This window comes from Pinus tabuliformis, chromosome 6, assembly GCF_031772625.1.
Source record: "Pinus tabuliformis cultivar Carrire ecotype Pingquan chromosome 6, CPIR1, whole genome shotgun sequence".
Taxonomy (NCBI): domain Eukaryota; kingdom Viridiplantae; phylum Streptophyta; class Pinopsida; order Pinales; family Pinaceae; genus Pinus; species Pinus tabuliformis.
The window spans coordinates 116,244,497-116,266,526 of NC_142292.1; the positions used below are offsets into that span (position 1 = coordinate 116,244,497).

At 39.4% G+C, this 22,030-nt stretch overlaps 1 protein-coding gene across 2 annotated transcripts in view; it reads right to left on the reverse strand.

Moving 5' to 3' along the window:
- UCH3 (ubiquitin C-terminal hydrolase 3) overlaps positions 1-8,207 on the reverse strand; it is a 93,213-nt gene extending 85,006 nt beyond the window's left edge. Inside the window, exons 1-2 of one of the 2 annotated variants that reach the window (XM_089414457.1) lie at positions 7,899-8,207; positions 6,192-6,323 (exon numbers count right to left, since the gene is read on the reverse strand). In XM_089414457.1, the coding sequence (XP_089270583.1) occupies positions 6,192-6,323; positions 7,899-7,970 (204 nt within the window). In that variant the 5' untranslated portion in view covers positions 7,971-8,207. The remainder of the gene's footprint in view (positions 1-6,191; positions 6,324-7,898) is intronic. The other variant, XM_089414458.1, reaches the window with a different exon arrangement.
- Between the last annotated feature and the right edge of the window lie 13,823 nt (positions 8,208-22,030).

Sequence of the window (22,030 nt, forward strand, 5' to 3'; positions counted from 1 at the left end):
GGGAATTTTTTTGAGAAACCTTCATTCTATAGGCACCTGCCTGCAGTATGGAGGCCATAAACCCATGGTTCAATTTTCCAAAGAAGACCACTCACCCCATCGGTCACTACAACAATTGGTAATGCCATTTGATTATCTCCCAAGATATTTAAGTTGCTCTAAACCTCAGCCCAAAATGTTTCAAACCAAAACTTTGTATAATTCATTGCTCACTTAAGATCTAGCTCTCACCTTCCATGCTCTTGGACTTGTTTGGAACTTTGGATTGGTTGTCTCCTCAATTCTCACCAGCTTGGAGGCTGCTACAGTTGATATCTTCTCTTCCCTTTGGTTTTGGAGTTCCTTTGCTGCATTGGTTGGTCTTATTGAGGTGTTTGTCCTACTGTCCTCTTCAAATCTGGTCTTCAAACTTCATCTCTCAAAAGTAGCTTCAGCACAAGTTTGTGGCTGAGGTTGTAACCTTCTCACTCAAGGGTGCCACAGGTCATCACGATTCACACTTACATCTAATTGTTCATTTCTCAAAAAAACTTCCTAGAAGGCTACCTCAGCCTCCACTAATCCCTGCGGCCTAGGCAAATAGTGACTATGATCTGTCTATACCACAAAGTCTTCACAAATGAGATATTTCTTCTCTTTGATATAGCCTACATGCTGCAGTTTAAATAAGCTAGAATTCGAAATTCAAAGACTGTCACTGATATACAACTACAGTTGTTTGGAGCTCGGCCTACTCAACAGCTGTAATGCATTCAACAGGTCTGCAATTTCAATAATCCAGGACTCAGATAGGGCTTACCAGCCAGCCCTTGAATGGGCATGGCCTACACCAAAAAACCCTTTTACAGAAGAAAAACTCTGCTCTATCGCAGAATATTACCAAAGAGAAGTACCAAAAATATCCCCTGCAACAGTTCTCCTCAGTCTTCTCTCAGCTTACAGACTCATTCCATCTCAGAATGCAGGACACTCTCCCTTACATCACAGAGAACACTCTGTTTCACCGCAAACTCTCTTTACTTCAACCGCAGAGCACATTTCCAAAACCACTGAGCTGATTATTGTCCAAATGACCTCACACATGTGCAATTCTATAGTGGTTTAGACATCTTCTTTTCTTGGGACCGACTTGGCTTAATTGTTGGTCGAGGTTGTCATTGATGTCAATATGGCATTATTGGAGATGGCAAATATTCTTGTGATACTTGAAAAACCCTAACCTCATGCAAACCCTCGGAGAAAACCCTAAGCACGAAGATGATGCATATTCCCTAGCTACATAAAACTCTAAACCTAGATGTTGTGCAAACCCTAGGTGAGCAAATCCTAGATCCTAAATTCATGTGCAAACCCTTTGCCCTAATCTTTTGATGAAATCCTAACCCTAGTCATCATTCCCTACAAAAATCTTATTCCTGCGAAATTTCACCATCCATGTGAGGAAGGAATCTACGAGAAGGTCCACCATTCAGCCACTCATGGCTGTAGTATTTTGGGTTCAATGAGTGAGCCAAACAATGCAAAGGTGTGCAATTCTTGTCCTATCTGCTGACAAGAATATCCTATATGGTGGTGAAGAAGGCCTTTGATGATGTCTCATACTTAGGGCACTCACTCTGTAAAATAATGCTTCTCACAGACTCAATCACAGAATCCTATCCCTCATAAACCTCTCCTAGGATGGGTTGGTCTATATCTGCAAATTGTAGCAAAGAAATGATAGGGTCCATGATCTTAATAAGTAGATCTACCCTCTCCCACCAAGCATCATCTAACACTGTGTCCTTCACTCTTTTTGATGCTACTTGATCTGTCTTTCTCCAAAAACACCAAAACTCTGAAATAACCATGGCTCCAAGAGCAGTCTTGACCTCCCTCAACCTCTTCAACATGATGAATGAAGAGGCAAACCGTGTATCTGCAATTTTCAACAATGATAGATTGGTGTATTCCTTGAATTTAGCACTTAAATCTATTGCTTCTGATGTGCTTTGGATTGGAAGAATTATTGAGGATGCACGGCATATCTGCAACTTTGTAGAAAATCATACAAATGCCCTCACAATCTACAAAAGGGGGCCACATACTTCTTTATTTCACCATTCCTTAATAACTCTCTATTATATCGAAAGTCTAAGTGTAACCCTTATATGATAGCTACATATTCTTTGAAGCCCCATACATTACACATATCGGCTCCCCATATGACATCACATAATACGCTACATAATCAACGCTGGACATTAGATGTTACATAATTTCTAGTGTGCTCCAGCTGTTCATAGGTCGGATTCCTAATTCGCAAAGTCGGTTCTCAAGCCAATAGTCGAAACCTTTTACCACATGACAACTAGTATATATTGACTTTTAAACTCTGCATTCAACAATTATTCGGTGAAGAAAAAAACGGAGATATAGCACAGCAACTAGAGTTCACAACTCGTGAACTGAAGAGGCCGAGAAGACACTGTTTGGGTTAATTTGGTGTTGGATTATCTCTACTACTCAAATGAAAGGAATACTTGCACCTCGGACCTGTGTTTTTATTCCAAATCAAGGCTCAGACCCGAGGGATTAAGTCTCAGAACAAGTGAAACTAAACCTTGGACCACCTACAACACTTCCGATTGCGCAGACCACCTACAACGCTTCAGATTTGGGTGCCTCCATACCTCGAACCTGTTGGGTATACCCTCCATTCCTCAGATCTGTGTTAGATAGCTCGGACAGTCCTTGACAGCTACTGTGGAGGCTCGGACTCACATCTATGGAGGATTGGAGATACAACTGTGGAAGGCTCTACATCTGTGACAGCTACCTCGAATCTGCACCTGTAGCCTACATCATTGGAGAACTCGAGTCAGAAGATTGAAGCTTGGTTGTGTGGACAGATTTGTGGAACTCGGATTACTGCCTTAAGCTCGGATAGTCTTGGGGAAAGCTCTGACTTGAGGTCAAACTGTGGACAGTTTTCTGTATAGATCATGACAGCCTCCATTACAACTCAGACTTGAAGGAAAATCACCTGTTGTAGCTCGGATTGTGGTGCAGCTCCACGGACCTGAGCATACCTGTGACACCTGTTTATAGCTCGGACATTGCAGCAGTATACACTTGTGGTAGACTTGCATTCTCAGACCTGTGGGAGACTGTATTCTCAGACCTGTGCTTACCTTAGGACAAAACTCAGATCTGGACAGAGAAAGGAACCTTGAACTTTACCTTATGATTTGGACCTGTCACATTTATTAAAGCTCTGTCCTGTGTTATTTGCCAAACTTGGTCCTGTAACATCTGAGACCTTAGACCTATCACATTTGTCGATTTTGGACCTAAGATTGTTTTTGGAGCAGGCCTTCGGGCATCATTTGGAGGACAGTGCTTTGGCATCAAGGCAGTCTATTGAACTACCTCGTGACACCATTGAAGCAGAATGTGGGAGTGTAAAAAAAAGGGACTAGAAGCCTTGCAAATCTGGAGCATATATTGAGTTGACAGTTAAGAGGGGAGTTTGGGCTTACTCTTAGACAGGACTAGGTCTATTGAAGCAGCCTAGTGACCTCTTGGGACAGATTTGAAGAACAGACTTTTGGAAGACCTCCTACTAACCTTGTTGAGGAACCATTGTGGAGAAACCTTGAGGCATTCTTGAAGAGAGTTTAGAAGAACATCTTGGAAGAAGTATCTTGGAGCTTTAAAAAATTGTTGTGCAGAAGAAACCTTTGAGCATTGGAACGTTGTCTCTCTGATACAGCTATTGAAGACACTTTGAAGGATTCTTGGAGATATTATTATTGAAGACACTTTGTAGGATTCTTGGAGATATTATTGGAGATCATGATGCATCGTTGATGTCATCATGAGGTGACTTGAGGAAATTGATTGGGTACCATGAAGGACAGCGGAGACACCTTTATATGAAGAGACCAAGGTTGTTATTGATGACATAACATGGAGACTACAGTGAAGACGAAGATTGACAAGGCTCATTGAAGAAAACATTGGGAGCCGTGAAGTATAACCAAACATATCTTGAAAAAGTGAAGCTGAGGGTTCAAGCCCAAGAGGTTGGAGCCTCGAAAAGACAAGGTTGGTGCCTTGGAGGATAGGGTTGGACCCCTAGAGAATCGGAGTCCTCAAGAAACCAACTCAGAGCCTGAACCAGATATAGGATTGGAGCCCTTGAGGTTGGTGCCTCAAAATTGACAAGGTTGGAGCCTTGGAAGTCCAAGTCGGTGCTTGGCAAATACAGGTTGGAGCATGGGAGATTGAAGATCGGTGTCTTCATCTAGGGTTGGAGCCCTACATATATTGTACTTGATTTATTGAAGAAATTAATAAAATCATTTATTCTTATTGTTCATTTTGTGTTCTAAATATAAATGATCTAACTGGTAAAAGTAACAATTGAAAAGGAATACTGAGGTGATCCCACCCCACCTAGTCACTATTCTCCTTGTTCTAGCACAGGTCATTGGAGCATCTCTGTTTGGCACATTGAGAAGCTTTCTGTACAGCTAAGAAAATCCTGCCTGTGTCTTGTTTTGACAGTAGAAGCTGATCTGTCGTTTTGTTGAAGGGACAGCCTGAGATAGCGGAAGTATATCTGAGGCCAGCCCAGATGTAAGCCAGTGGCAAAGATTCCATGAATACACTCAGGACACAGAAGGTGATAGGATTGCGGATATCATAGAAGAATTTCTGGGGTAAAGTGAAGAGAGTATTACCAAGCTTCTGGAAGGTTTCAGGACCAGCGAAGGAGCAATATACGTACACCGAAGTCGTCTGGGATTTTCCCTGGGATCGACTCTGTTAATAAGTGACGGGGCACTAATTTGATTCACTATGGGTTCAGGCTGTAGCTTGTTGAGAACAGATCCAGGCTGAATTAATGACAGCAAGGACACAATAATAAGTAAATAACAGCAATTGTCTGAACCATGTTTTCCTGAAATTATGATCTGGCATTCAAGGAAGTATTCATAACAGTGAAGACCTTTAGGGAGCCCATCTGGTCAGAAGTGTGGCTTTTGTACCCAAGTTCTAAACCCATTTCGTGGTGGTACTGTGATCGAGTTTACGGTGAAGTTTAGAGGCCGCGACCTCCATACCAAAAGATTCCCCCACGGCATATCAAGGAACAATTGTCGGTTGAGAAGACTTTTCCTGTGGTACCCTGGCCAGGAATCTTGTAGCCTTAGAAGGAATTTGTCTTACCGCAGTCACGGTTTAAGACAGTGGGCAATTGAGTGGAACAGCGACTAGTCAGCAAGTGAATCTGTAAGGAAGACAAGATGCCCAATTTAGTTAAGGCATCATTAGCACAGTGGAATTAAACAGATTGAAGCCCAGTGAAACCTGGGACAACTGTTGATATTATTGTGGACCAGTACTTTTCATTTATTGTTGAATATTAACGTTATAAGTGAAAACAGTTCTGGTTGTATAAGTTTGCTGTTTGCCAGTCTTGACCTATCGTAATTGCAGAAGAGTTTCTGGTTGACGTGCATCCTTTATATTACTGAGAATATCTACTTTTTATGGGCAAGTAAATATGCATTGTTGTTATGGTATATAAGTCGCTTCATGAATTGTTCGAACCCTAGTCAAAGAAAGCCCTGGGATATTACACGGCTTTACTTCAAGCTAGGATCTTCTCTCTTTGTGGGGATGTGGTGCCTCACTCTAATTATTATGCTAGAGAGTCTAAATAAGAAAGAGACAAGAACAGATCGAGAAGCTAGGCTATAGACGGTTCTAGGATTTAGAAAATGTAAGACACCCTAGTGTATAGTATGCAGTGTAACAGCCCCTATTCATGTAGTGTCAAATACGGAAATGAAAATGGGAGCTGAACCAAAAAATAGTTCTCCAGATTAGGTTTATGGTAACAAAGTAATAAATATGTTAACACACCGGCATTGCCACTTAAACTGCCCAACAGATACTCTAGTAAGATTTCAATATTGTGGGAGGACTAAGAGGAACTAGTATTTAATAGCTATCCTAATGAGATTACTGACAGAAACAATCAGTTAATAAAACTTAATTCACAATAAGTAGCTAGAGAAAGTAATGAAGAAAAGCCATGGATCATTGGGATGGAAATAAAAGAAAAACAGGCTCATCATTGGCTTCACAGATACTGGATAACTCTTGAATACGATACGTCAGAAAGGAGAGGTTCTTACCGCATCATTAAGTGGATAAAGGAAGATTACAGCTAACACGGGTTTCGGCACCATATCCAACAACTCGTCATCGTAACCGTAAACATCATGGAACTCAGCTTCTTCTTCAGGTATACCAAGGCCCCACGCAAACTGCATAAGAGAATCTAAAACAGTTACCTGAAACGAAATCCTTTATAATAACTATTTATCTTATAATATGCTCATTTGCAATTTACAGTCATCCAGTGGCTATTTATTTTATGTCTAACATTAGATGATTATACAAAGATTGAGCAAAATATCAGATGGGAATGAAAAGAGACTTAATTTCTACACTAATATTGAAAAGTAGCTGGAGTGGCCAGACAAGAGTCCTGTAAAGAATGCTTCGGATTGAATCCCCCTATAAAGTAGCACACCAAAGTCACACAGCATGAGAATAACATATGGCTGAAATAGGCAATAAACAGCAGACCACAATTTCCGTACCAATCATTTTCCCCACAATTCAAACCTTAATCGGGTGATCTAGGGGCATATGCCTATGACCAGATCTAACATCCTTATCACTAACAAAATTCCAAGGTTTCTGTTGCAGCAAATCTCATTAGAGTCATTCACCTTAGAATATGACAGCATGTAGCCATCTAAATCAGGACATTGCGAGGCATGTATATGAGTTAAAGTTGAAGATTCTTAATATTAAATTTCCTTCAATTTGTTCTCCCTAGTCGTTAGACACGAACCTCCATCGCAAAGTCAGAATCTCAGAGGCCAACAGCAAATAGGCACCATCCTAAACTCAGACAAACAAAGCTACTAAACCTTTTCTGCAACACCAAAAGATTTGAGGATGACAGTCATATTATAAATAACTGTAAAAATACGACTTCATAAAGCTTCTTTTAACTATGATTACAAAGGCCTAGAGGATTTGCTGACAGCGACAGTTGTGCATGTTTTTTTATTAATGCTCTCATATAAGTATAACACAGAACTAACATATGAAAATGAAAATAAATGAGTATTCAGACCCTGTGAGCACCACATGCAATGATTGCTCCAACCCTCTGAACATCCTGATGCAATGAGTGCATATTTCAAAATGAATTATTACGGATCAGCCATTATGTCTACTACTCATGGGAGATGGGTCATGCATTAAGGAACTATTCTAATAATTACTCAAACCCGGCAAACATCCTCATGTAATGAGTGCTAAATAAATTATTTAAAATTACAGTTATTATGACTAACACTCATAAGAGATGGGTTATAAAAATTCATTCAAGATCAATATCATTAGACTAATACCCATGAGAGATGGGTCATGCATAAATGACTTACACTAGCAGCTGCTCCCAAAAAATGTTATTTCACTTGTTAGAATGTAAACGCATCTTACCGGTGAAACTTAGATAATTCCAAAAAGAGCATATGCAGCCCTCAGATGGGTTAAATTTCATAGCAATGCATGTCCTTGATATTGAGCAACTAACAGATCCAATGTATGGGCATTTTACACCCCTGATCATCCGACCACCCAATATATTGCATTTGCCAACCCTGGCATAAATGCCCAGGCGCAGGAAGCCTGTCGCAGCTCGTTGCTCTGTTACTTTAATTCTACCAGTTTAATTATTGGTTTTGTCGACCGATTTTGTTTTTGTGAAATTTCAGAAGCATCCAATTCAAAAACAGAAGAAAACGGAGGTATGAAATTACCTGACTCATCACTTCAGGATTGGCTTCGAGCGGAATCCATCGTTTAGCACAAGGTCTTCTAGATACCTCCATTGTTGAAACACGCTATTGATCGCAAACGTCTGTGTAATAAACTCTGCTGCTTCGAAGATGAAAGACAAAAGTGAAAAACGTTTCTATGCCTGGGTGCGATTATGGCTGTAATATATAAAGAGTTTGTATTTGATTCTGTTATTCCTTACTTGGCGTAGGCGGAGTCCAATGTTCAAAAAACTATTTAATTGTAGATTATATTTTTACAGAAACTAGTCACCTCCAATTCCTTTAGCCTTCGAAAGGGGTCTATGGATTCGAGGACTTTTTAGGTAGAGCGATAGGGTGGAATACGATCTGTAACCGAAAGGGTTTTATATATGTGAATTTTTTAAAATATTTGTTAAAGAAAAATAGAGATTTTTACGAATTTCTATATGATCAAGCTTAAAAATATTTATTTATTTCTTAAAAAAATATCGTGTAAACATTATGTTTTGGATTTTTTTGTGGGTTAGAATTTTTTAAAAATATTTCGCCAAATTTTATCTTTGCGGTTTAAAATTGGTTTTTATTATATATTGATTTAGTATTTGAAAAATCAGGGGTATTTGATTTGTGAAGAGGTTTTAATTTAAATTTGTGATTCTACAGATTTTGAGTAAATTAGACTAGAAAATATAATAGTACATGAAGTAAACTATGGTTTTAAAAAATGATTCTTTTGGCATTTTTTGTAGTAAAAATATGGATTAAAAAAAATGATATTTCGAAAAATATAAATATTTATCATAATTTTATATATATGAATATTAAGAGTATTTTCTCTCTATTTAAAATAGATGTGGTTTTGTCTTTGGGTTATTGACATGATGGTTGTTATCTCCGTCACCCCAAGTTTAATTCTCAAAGTGACATGATGATGAGAAATATTGGTGTTTGCTATGTGCCTATGAATAGGATAATTTCCCTCCAAAATATAGATGCACTTTTCAAAAATTAGTTTAGATCTATATTAAAACTAGATTTATTAAACATTAGAGATCAAAATTTTTAAAAAAATAACATATATATATATATATATAGAGAGAGAGAGAGAGAGTTACACATAATAATAATTACATTTGTCCATGGGGTCTTGGATAGATGGCGATCGGGTGCTCTCTTAAAGCACTCCTTGATGTGAAGTCATCAGTTCAATTCCCTCCCCCAATCGGAATGATATATTGGACATGATGAAGATGTAGACTTGTCAAGCTTACAAAAAAAAAATACATTTAAAATTTTAAAAATATCAAGACTCTACTAGGTTTTTTGCGCGCTCACTCTTGGTTCTGAAAATGACTACCGTTGCAGGGGATCAGTCCCCCTAACAGCCCTAGTCAAAATTCCATGTAAATAAAGTTAACAAAGGCAAAATAATAGTCATGGTCATGGGACGCTTATTCCAAGTTGAATGTTGGGCAAAACATGCTAGTGTGGCTGTTCATTTGGTTTATTATGGCTAAGGAAATTGGTAAAGGCAGTGGCAAAGGCTTTGGAAATGAAAAATGGCATTTTTGACAATCTATTTATGAAAATAATGGAAATTAGGATAAATGGAAGATGAAAGGTCATGGATTCCAAGTGAGGAGGAAAATGAAGGAAAATAATGGAAAATGAAGAAAATAGAGGCCTCATTAATAAAAAGGCTTATGAGGATCAATGCGTACCTTTTATCAGTTTAGTTTTGGAGCTCTCTCTCTCTTCTCTCTCTCACACACACTCTTGGACACTTAGATTTTTCTTGGAGCACTTCAGCATTGGATCAAGGAAAGCAAAGGAAGGACAAAGAAGGAAAAGGGAAGCAAAGAATAGCAGGAACAAGCAGCTATAGCGGGATTATTTGTAGATATCGAATTGCATGTGTGATTTCCTTGCTAGAATTGGCATGCATGGTACATGCATGTGTGGTTTTAGTTCTCTTGTTGTCATTGCCATGGGTTTTGTTAGGTGTGACAGTGTTCTTCTGCCTTGCCTTGCCATTTCCGGATAGCCATGGTATGATGGGTTCTCTTGTATTTGATTGAGTTGGATTATCGGATGGTTTCGAAACTGAGTGAGGTGGTCTCCGAAAGAAAGAGCACATGGCCTAGGAATCCCTAGACAGGATAAGGTGGGATTGCGGTAAAGCCGGATTTTGTGTGCCTCAGTAGGCCTAGGAATCCTCGAATAGTCAATGGCGGGATATACGGTAAAGCCTAGAGGTACGTGTCCTCGATCAGGCCTAGGAATCCCCGATCGGTGAATGGCGGGATATATAGTAAAGCCTCGAGGGTGGAGTCTCGATTAGGCCTAGGAATCCTCGACTGGTGAATGGCAAGATATACAGTAAAGCTCAGAGACTAGGAGGTAGGCAAATTCTTCACAGTGTAGGTGGAGAAATCCGATGTCATCCATACTTGTTAAGGCCTAGTGATCCAGTGGGGATTGTGGTAAAACCTGAGGAAACCTGGTTTGGTTTGGTTTTGAGTCCCACATTCATGCTTGAATATAGCACGGGGGTAATTGGCTAAAAGAAAGATTTGGTTCAACCAATCTATGGTCGGGTGGTTCGTGGAAGTCCCATACTTGGTTGGCTTTTGCATTCGTTAATAAGAGATTCTTCTCCTTGGTATTTTATGCGTAAATGTACTAGTTCATATGTGGTTTTCATGGTTGTTATATCCTTGTTATTTATGTTGGTTATGAGTATGTTTTATGATAGTCTTGATGTGTGGATCTCATCATGTTTTGATTAGAAATTGAATGTGCAATGAATGTATGTCATAATAGATGATAATGCAGTTATTGTGATAAGGCAACAATGCTTCCTTATGAATCTCATATAAGTATGAGACCCTTATGCTCAGATTTGTTGTTATGACCTGTAGATTACATATTTGTGACATGTGTTGACGAAATGTTTGTCATGGCTAGTAGGAGTCATATCAAGCACTTATATTAGTCACTTGCACTAATATCTTTGTTTTATTGTTATTTTTCATTTATGAAAGTTTCATCAAGTTTTGGGCAGTGGCCTGAGACCTAGCCCTGAAAAAGTGGCTCATAATCCGGGGACACTGGCACAGAACTGTCTAAAAAAGTCCACAGTCACTAGCATGCATTGTTGTGGGAGCGATTAGAAGGCCTTAGTCGCATGCATGGCTTTTCATTGGAGCAGTTGAGGGTCCAGATCAACAAAATGTCAAGTTTTTTCAGAGGTTGGCCACCTAGAAGGGTTGGTTGGCTCCTGAAGGTTCTGTAGCATGTGTGGAAGGTCAGTTTGGTTTCGTTATGTCGATTCCACTTCTTAACTATACATGGGAAGTTGAATCACATCATAATAGCCTCTTGTCACATTTTTACCCCAGTGGGCCGATTAGCTTAGGTAAATGTGGGAGGAGGGTGTTACAAAGTGGTACCAGAGAATAGTTCACCCCTTGGACTAGATGGGTTGTGTGTTGGTCATGCATACACGTCAGTTGCATATGTGTTCTTTATGCTTGTGGTATATGTGCTTATTGTGTATGCATGGCGATGGTCATGGTTGGAGTTGTGTCGCCATGTGAAATTTGATGGTGTTGATGTTGGATATGTTCATCATGAGTAAATGTTGGTTATGCATGTCAATGTTTATATGTTGTTATGCATACATTGACATGGTGATAGTTGTCATGCATGAGATCATGGTATGTGGTCGATATGGTCATGCATTAATAACTAGATAATGGTTGAAATGATGTGTATATGTTGTTATGATTATGATTATATATGTATCGTGCTAATCTAGTCAATCTTGCAAATGACATATTCTCCCCTGAACTATACTGAGGTATGTTGATTATGTTATGTTTTGGTTTTAGCTGACATGGTGTACTTGTTGGAAAGAGATCCAAGATGACTAGTAAGATGGTAGACTACAGTTCACATGATTCTCCCTATGGATCAGATGAACAACGTGGTGGTGGGCACTCTTCTGACTTAGCAGATACATTGAGAAGTTTGAAGGCAGAAATAAGAAGTTGCAAAGCAAATAATGACAGGATCATTCAGACACAGGAGAAACAAGCATAAGTCAATGTAGTAATCCTTCAGAATTTGTTAGAATTAGAGAGGCAGAGACCATTTCAGATCAGCCATGGGTAGGAGGATAAGACTACTGGGGAATATGATAGTAGATCTCATGGTGGGCACAAGTCGGATAAGGATGACACGATCAGAAATGGAGGGCTTTTAGATACTCCAAATACAAGAGGTGATAGACACGAGTTCTATTCTAGTTTTGGTTCTAACAAACACTATGATCATCATCATTATCATCCTTACAGGAGGAGTGACAAGGGATATTTGCCAAAGAAGTTCAAGAAATCAAAGCCACCTACATTTGATGGAGATTTGAAGAAGTCAGAAGATGCAGAGGCATGGTTACTTAGGATGAAGAATTTTTTTGAGTTGCATGAGTACACAAAGAACATGAAGATCATAATAGTTATCTTCAGCCTCAAAGAGAAAGCAGACATTTGGTGGGAAGATGTGAAGCGAGTGAGAGACATTAGAACAGAAGACTTGAGTTGGCATGAATTGAAGAGACATTCTAGGAAGAATATTTGTCAGAGAGGTACTACGACAACAAAGCCAAGGAATTCTATGAGCTTAAGCTGGGATCTATGACAGATGAGGAGTATACGACCAAGTTTCTGGAGTTATTGAGGTATGTACCATATCTTAAGGATGAGAAAGCTGAAGTTTAAATATTTGTCAGTGGATTTCCATTAGCATTGAGTATGATGAGCTTCGAGTGCTTGAGGAAGTTATTGGGAAACTAAAGCATTGTTATGAGAAGTCAAAGCATAAGACAAAATCTCAGCAAGGTTAGAAAGGGAAAGACAAAGTTGAAGGTAAATGGCAACTAAAAAGAACAAGGCCTCAGAATGCAGAAGAGAAAGAAAGTGTTGCACCTTACAAGAAGTTCAATGTAGTTAGACAGGGACATGGGTCACATTCTAGAGGGCAACAGAATAGAGGTGATGGTACAGGACGGTTGCAGTGTTGGACATGTGGTAAGGAGCATAATAAGAGGGATTGTCCGCAGAATCAGGGTGGTAGGCCTCATATTTAAAGTGCAAAGGAGGCGCAGACGTTGGGGATGTTGGGCAGAGCATTCCTCGGATCTATGCAGCATTGGATAATAGGCAAGAAAATCATTAGGCATCTATCATTAAGAGAGACAATAAGCTTTGTGATCAAGTTGTTTCTATTTTGATTGACCCTGGATATAATTATAATTATGTTAACCCTGACTTGGTGGATAAGTGTGATTTGAATAAGAAGTGCATGCAAAATCTTAGTTAGTGCAATTGGCTACAAGTACAAAGAAGAGAGTTCATCATTGGGCAAGAGAGTGTGTAATTGAGTTGAATGGCATGCCTACATCAACACCTTTGAATGTATTGTCATTGGGATCATATAGTATGCTTTTGGGTATGGACTGGTTATATCTTCACAGGATCAAGGTGGATTGTTATGACAAAGTTATTGAGTGTTTGGGTGAAAATGGAGAACAAAGAGTCTTGCGGGGTAAGAAGAAGGTGACATCAGTTAGAATGGTGATTGTTATGCAGGCAAATCGTAGTCGCAAAAAAGAGTGTGTGTTATTTGCAATGCATATTTATAGTGATAAAAGTAAGGAGGATGAGGATGCAGAGATATTAAGCACGTACTCGATCTTACATCAATTTCAAGATGTGTTTCTAGCAAAGATTTCAGAGTTGTTGCCTCATAGAGAAGTGGAATTTTCTATTGAGTTGGTACCAAGGACAACACCAACATCGAAGGCATCGTACAGGATGAGCACTCCGAAGTTGGTAGAATTGAAGTTGCAGTTGAAGGAAATGCTTGACAAGGGATTAATTAGACCAAGTGTATCATTGTGGGGTGCACTAGTGTTGTTTGTGAAGAAGAGTGATGGTACTCTCAGGTTATGCATTGATTACAAGCAGTTTAACAAGGTAACCATCAAGAACAGGTACCCATTGTTGAGGATTGATGACTTGTTTGATCAGTTGAAGGGATAAGCAGTGTTCTCGAAGATTGACTTGAGATCGGGATATCATTAGGTACACATTAAAGAAGAGGACATTTACAAGACAAATTTCCAGACTAGGTATGGGCATTATGAGTTTGTTGTAGTTCCATTTGGTTTGACTAATGCTCCAACTACTATTATGCGCTTGATGAATAGAGTGTTGTGTACTTGTCTGGACAAGTTTGTTATTGTATGCATTGATGACATATTGATATATTCTAAGAATGAGGAAGAACATGCCAAACACTTAGCATCGATATTAAGATTGCTGAGACAACATCAATTGTATGCTAAGCTCAGTAAATGCAATTTCTTTCAGACAGAGGTGCATTACTTGGGACATGTTGTTTCCAAGGAAGATATAGCAGTGGATCCATAAAAGATAAGGGTTGTCATGGAGTGGGAAACTCCTAGAAATGTGGATGAGGTAAGATCATTTATGGGGCCAGCAAGTTAATATAGGAGGTTCATCAAGAAATTCTCTCGGATTGCATATCCTATTATGCACTTCAGAGGCAAGGTAAGAAATTTGAATGGACAGAGGAACGTGTAGCAAGTTTTGGACAGTTGAAGAAGTTGTTGACAAATGCTTCGTGTTAAAGATAGCGGATTCGAACAAAGAGTGTGTGGTGTGTACAAATGCTTGTAAGAGAGGACTTGACGGAGTCCTTATGCAGGAAGGACAAGTAGTATGCTATGAGTCATGGAAACTGAATGAGCATGAGCAAAATTATCTGGCACATGATCTCAAGTTGGCAACAATCATCCATGCATTGAAGTTGTGGATTCACTATCTTCTTAGCACGAGGTTTGTATTGATGAGCGATCACAGTGGATTGAGGTATCTATTTTCCCAACCAAATCTAAATGCCAGAGAAGCTAGATGGTTGGCCATAATTAGTGAGTTTGAATTTGAGATCAAGTACATCAAGGGTAAAGAGAACAGGGTTGCAGATGCTCTTACCAGGAGGATTCAAGTGAATCATGTAGCAGTTATGAGTTCTTATGGGACAAACTTATAGGGTTAGATCTTACATGCAGGATAACACGTATAGAGAGCTTAGGCACATGTTATAGCAGGGTACAAGTGATCAGGATGTGGACTATCATCTTACAACAAATAGTTTGATTAGATTTAAGGACAGGATATGTGTGCCAGACAACAATGAGCTCAAGAAGACTATCTTGCAAGAGTTACATGCAAAACCATATTCAGGTCACCCAGGATACTAGAAGACATTGGCAACAGTAAAGAAGTTTTATCAATGGTCGAATCTTACGAAGGACGTGCTAGATTTTGTGGCTAGATGTTTGGATTGTCAGCAGGTGAAGATAGAGTGTAAGCATCCAGGTGGATTACTACAACTGATTTTGATTCCATAGTGGAAGTGGGAGGTCATTACCATGGATTTCATCACAGGTTTGTCGAGGACATCTAGACAACATGATTCCATCATGGTTGTGGTGGAAAGGTTGACAAATCTAACACACTTTATTCCAGTGAAGTCTACATATTCAGCTAATGATGTAGCACAAGTCTTCATTAGAGATGTGGTGAGGTTACATGGTGTTCCATGGAAGATTGCGTCAAACAAGGATGCTAAGCTCACTTCCAAGTTTTGGAAGGAGTTGTTTGCAAGTTTTGGGACAAAGTTGGCGTTCAACATAGCGTATCATCCACAAACAGACGGACAAACAGAGAGGGTCAATAGGATATTGGAGTAAATGTTGAGGATGTATGTGATGCATCAATAGAGGAGGTGGTAGAACTACCTTCCACTCGTTGAGCTCGCTTAGAATAATGGTTATCAGGAACCACTAAGGATGAGTCTGTTTGAGAATCTCTATGCGTGAAGTTGTAATACTCCCATCCTTTGGATTGATCGATGAACAGAGTGTTGATAGGGCTATATATGTTGGCAAAAATGAACAGGAAATGTAGGTAATCAAGAAGAATCTAAAGGCAGCACAAGACAGACAAAAAAGTTATGCAGATCGAAACAAGATATCTAAGGAGTTTCAGGTTGGGGAACATATGTACTTGTGCATCAAGCCCAAGAAGAGCTCCTTGAGAATTGGATCATGTGCCAAGTTGGCACCTCAGTTTTGTGAACCTTTCAAGATTCTTGAGAGGATTGGACCAGTAGCCTATCAACTTGCACTACCTCTGACAGTGAAATTCCATGATGTTTTCCATGTGTCATTGCTTAAGAAGTATGTTAAAGATGTTGATCATGTGATTAAATGGACTGTATTGTGGGTGGAACCAAAAGGAGAATTCCAACCAGAACCTCAGTGTATTTTGCAAAGAAAGATGCTCATGTTCCGAAATCGAGCAGGTTAAAGTGCAGTGGAAGAACTTTGGCCCCAATGAAGCTACATGGGAGATGGCAGACTAAATGCGAGCTATGTATCCTTCTCTATTTGTTGGTTAAGCGAATGTTTTTGGTATATATTTTGGTGTGATGTTTTGGTATATGTACATATGTATATGGATGTAAATACCGCCATGAGTTGTGTTATAAAGCTCCAATAAGTGGTATGGGTGTCATTTCATTATGGTTGTTATGTTGTCATGTTGGTTGTAGGTGTCATTGAACAACGAGGATGGTGTTCCCCCAAGGGGGAGAGTTTTGTAATAGCCCTGGTCAAAATTCCATGTAAATAAAGTTAATAAAGGCAAATAATAACCATGGTCACCAGACACTTATTCCAAGCCGAATGTTGGGCAAAACACCCTAGTGTGGGTGTTCATTTGGTTTATTATGGCTAAGGAAATTGGAAAAGGCAATGGGAAAGGATTCGGAAAGGCAAAATGGCATTTTGGCAAATTATTTAGGAGAAAAGGAAGATGAAAGGTCACAGATTTCATGTGAGGAGGAAAATGAAGAAAATAGAAGCCTCATTAATAAAAAGGCTTACGAAGATTAGTGGGTACCTTTTTTCAGTTTAGTTTTGGAGCTCTCTCTCTCTCTCTCTCTCTCTTGGACACTTACAGTTTTCTTGGAGCACTTCAGCATTGGATCAAGGAAAGAAAAGGAAGGAAAAAGAACGAAAAGGGAAGCAAAGATCAAGCAAAGATAACAAGAACAAGTAGCACAATGAAATTATTTGCAGGTATTGCCAGGTTGACAGTGTAGTTCAGCCTTGCCTTGCCATTTCCAGATAGCCATGATGTGATGGGTTCTCTTGTATTTGGTTGAGTTGGATTTCCATATGGTTTCGAAACTAAGCGAGGTGGTCTTTGAAAGAAAGAACACATGGCCTAGGAATCCCTGGAATGGAGAAGGTGGGATTATGGTAAAGCTGTATTTTGTGTGCCTCGGTAGGCCTAGGAATCCTTGACCAACGAATGGTGGGATATGTGTAAATCCTAGAGGTATGCAGCCTCGATTAGGCCTAGGAATCCTCAACCAATGAATGGTGGGATATACGGTAAAGCCTGGAGGGTGGAGTCTCAATTAGGCCTAGGAATCCTCGACCAGTGAATGGTGGGATATATGGTAAAGCCTAGAGTCTAGGAGGGAGACAAATTTCTCATAGTGTAGGTGGAGAAATCCAGTGGCATCCATGCTTGTTAGGGCCTAGTGAATCAGTCGGGATTGCAGTAAAGCCTAAGGAAACCTGGTTTGGTTTGGTTTTGAGTCCCACATTCATGCTTTGAATATGGAATGGGGGTGATTGGCTAAAAGAAAGATTTGGTTCAGCCAATCTATGGTCGGGCGGTTCGTGGAAATCCCATACCTGGTTGGCTTTTGCATTTATCAATAAGAGCTTCTTCTCCTTGGTATTTTATGTGTAAATGTACTGGTTCATATGTGGTTTTCATGGTTGTTATATCCTTATTATTTCTGTTGGTTTTATGTTGGTTATGAGTATGTTTTATGATAGTCTTGATGTTTGGATCTCATCATGTTTTGATTAGCAAATGAATGTATGTCTTAATAGATGATAATGTAACTATTGTGATAAGGCAACAATGCTTCCTTACAAATCTCAGATAAGTATGAGACCCGTATGCTCAGATATGTTATTATGACCTGTAGATTACATATTTGTGACATGTTTGACGAAATGCATGTCATGGATATTAGGGGTCAGATTAAGCAATTGTATCAGTTATTGCATTAGTATCTTTGTTTTATTTTTATTTTTCATTTCTGGAAGTTTCATGAAGTTCTTGGCAGTGGCCTAAGACCTAGCCCTAAAAAAGTGGCTCAGAATCTGGGGTCACTAGCACAGAACTGCCTGAAAAAGTCCGCAAACGTTGGCATGCCTTTCTGTGGGAGCGACTGGAAAGCCTCAGTCGCATGCATGGCTTGTCATGGGAGTGGATGAGGGTCCATTTCAGTGAAATGTCAAGTTTTCTCAGGGGTTGGCCACTTGGAAGGGTTGGTTGGCTCCTGAAGATTTTGTAGCGTGTGTGGAAGGTCAATTTGGTTTCAATATATCGGTTTCACTTCCTTAACTACACATGGGAAGTTGAATCACATCTTAGTATCCTCTCATCACATGTTTACCTCAGTGATTCGGATCTTGGGGGGGAGGCCCCCAAGATCTAAAAGATTGAAAATTGTTAGAAGAAAAAGAGTAGAATGCCCAATAAACCAAACCACAAAGAAACTTTTTATTAAAACAGATAATAACTGTAAGGACTACATTGTGGTGGACAAACTATCTTTTTACAAAATGTGACTTGTTATTTATAATATTTTTTAGTTACAATACCACGGGTCAATTCCATGGGTGAATGAATACCATGGGTGGATGTCACAATACCATGGGTGAATAAATACCATGGGTCAATTCCATGGGTGAATGAATACCATGGGTGGATGTCACAATACCAAGCAAATATCATGGGTGAATGAATACCATGGGTGGATGTCACTTACAATACCATGGGTGGATGCCACTTACAATACCATGGGTAAATTCCGGGTGGATGAATACTATGGGTTGATGCAATTTTTCATACGGATCATTCCTCCCTCCTTAAGAAGTAATGGTCCCTATTGCGTGAAGTTCCCTCCTGCGAAGCCTTTGTTGAATATGAAGAGTCACTGAAGAGAAGGGTTTTATGTGGTTAACCCATAACCATGATAAACGAAGATCTGAGGATAGAGATACCCTATAATGCTTGTGACCAACTGTGATACTAATAGTGTGCGGCCTAGAAAATGGACTTCGATGAAGTGTGAGTTCATGGATGACCCATAACCATGATGAACGAAGATCCGAGGATAGAGATACCTAGTAATGCTTGTGACCAACTGTGATACTGATAGTGTGCACCCTAACAAATGGACTTCGATGAAGTGTGGGTTTGTGGATGACCCATAATCATGAAAACGAAGATCCGAGGACAGAGATACCCTGTAATGCTTGTGACCAACTATGATACTAACAGTGTGCGGCCTAGCAAATGGAATTCGATGATAAGGATTTTGTGTGGTTGACCCATAACCGTGATGTTGGTTGTTGGTTGTTGGTTGTTGATGAAGCAAGTGCCTACTAAAGTGGGGTGGGAGGGCACGTCTCCAACAGGAACCCGCTCTAAATGCTGCTCCAACATTAAAATGGACATAACTCGATGAATATAACTTAGAATGTTTATTATAACCTGTTTTTGGAAGTAGAAGGACCATTTTGCATCTTCCCATGTGTTGAAAATCCTTATCTAGACACTCTAGAATTTCATATTCGCGTTGCAATTTTCTGCCGTCACAAAAGTTCTAAGAAAATAGTTGATTTTAAATTAGCGATATCTCCCACATCTGAACTCCGATTAGACCCATTTTTTTTTTTTTTAAATTGGGTGATTTTTCAAGAGGAGCTTAGATCTACAATCCTTTTTTTGAAATTCTGTACAAAAACTTCAAATAATGATAGGAGAGTCTTCATCCACCAGTTGTCGTCAAAAAAATAAATAAATAAATAAATAATTCTACAACATAGTTGATTTTAAATCAGCGATACCTCTCTCATCCAGACGCCAATTCAGCTAATTTTTTTTTTTTGAATTTTGATATTTTTTTGCAAGGAATCTAGATATGGTATTTTTTTTTGTAAATAATGCACCAAATGTTTCAGATCTGATCTGCAAACTCGCCGCCCAAAAAAAATTCCTGCAAAAAAATGAAAAAAGAAAAATTCTTCCTGCTTGGCCCAAGAAAGTGCTCTGTGGAGGTGGCAGCGCGTGCCTGAAGTTTGTTGAATATTGCTGCAAAAATTTGAAACTGAAATATGCATGAAACCCTCATTCCCATGGAATCGTAACCTGCTTTGATACCACTGATTCAGATCTTGGGGGGAGGCCCCCAAGATCTAAAAGATTGAAATTGCCAGAAGAAAAAGAGTAGAATGCCCAATAAACCAAACCACAAAGAAACTTTTTATTAAAACAGATAATAACTGTAAGGACTACATTGTGGTGGACAAACTGTCCTTTTACAAAATGCGACTTGTTACTTATAGTATTTTTAAGTTACAATACCATGGGTCAATTCCATGGGTGAATGAATACCATGGGTGGATGTCACAATACCATGGGCCAATTCCATGGGTGAATAAATACCATGGGTGGATGTCACAATACCATGGGTCAATTCCATGGGTGAATGAATACCATGGGTGGATGTCACAATACCATGGGCAAATACCATGGGTGAATGAATACCATGGGTGGATGAATACCATGGGTTGATGTGATTTTCCATTTGGAACACCCAATGGATTGGTTAGCTTGGGTAAATGTGGAATGAGGATGTTACACCCCCGACCGCCTTCTCCAATAGCCATCACTTTCAATGAGTTTGTAAAAACTGATACTAAGGCTTTGAAAACCAGACCCAAGAATTTTGTGAAGGAGATAGATAGGATTCTGAAAGTGCAGGCGAAAAAAGTATTGGGCAATGGCTATCAGTCTAGTTGAAATAGGTTTGGCTGGCCAACTTATGGGGGTTTGGCCTTTTCTAATATCTCTAACAATGTGGATGGAAAGAAATTGGAGACCCGTAGTTAAAGGCCATATTGAGTGTGCCTTTTGCGGCAAAGGTTTCTTCACCTTTTTATTTGAACTTAAAGAAGATTGGGATCTCATGTTCAAGAGTTACCCTTACTTCATGGATGCTCAAGGTCTTTACTTAGATCGTTAGACCCTGGATTTTAATCCTGAGAATAATGTTCCCTCAGTAGTTTCAGTATAGGTAAACTTCCTCAGTTACCTCTTCACTATTGATATGAGGATACTTTGAGAAACATTGGAAAATACCTTGGGACGATACATATATAAAGTAGAACCAAAAGATTCAATGTATGCATGTGCTCGTATCTGTGTATTAGTAGACCTTGAGAAAGGCCTTCCAGAAGCAATTCAACTCACATTAGATAATTGGTCTTTCATCCAAGGGGTCGATTATGATCAGATCCTTTTAAAGTGTAAATAATGTCATGGCTATGGGCACTTTGCCAGGAATTGCCCTAAAAATGTGGATGCACTTAAGCAGCAGGAGGATGGGGGTCAATGTAAAATCCAAAAGAGAATAGGAGGACAAACATTCCAAAATCCCCAAAGGAGCCAAGCGGCCCCACCCCCCCCTTCCTCTAAAGGGTCCCTCCTCCTCCATAAGGTCCTACGAATGTGAGGTTAGATTTGTCTCCAGGAGTTGGGAAGAATATTTATCAACATGCAAATCAATTTGGTGTCTTGGAAAATGAAGAGGATGAAGGAGAAACTTAGAGGATTGAAGAACAAGAGAAAACTTAAGGAGAAAAGGGATATAGTGAATCCCATGATGGGAATAAAGTTCTAAAACTAGAAGATGACCTTGTGCGAAATGTCTCAGCAGAAGATGTGGTTTGGAAAAGGAAGAAGATTTTGAATCTCCACAAGTAGAGAAATCTCACCTGAGTTGATGACAAATTAGAAATTGAAATGTAAAGGATTTTTGGTCCCCTGAAATCTCCAAGGAAAGTGGGAAAGCAATTTAATCAAGAGCTCTAATCAACTCAT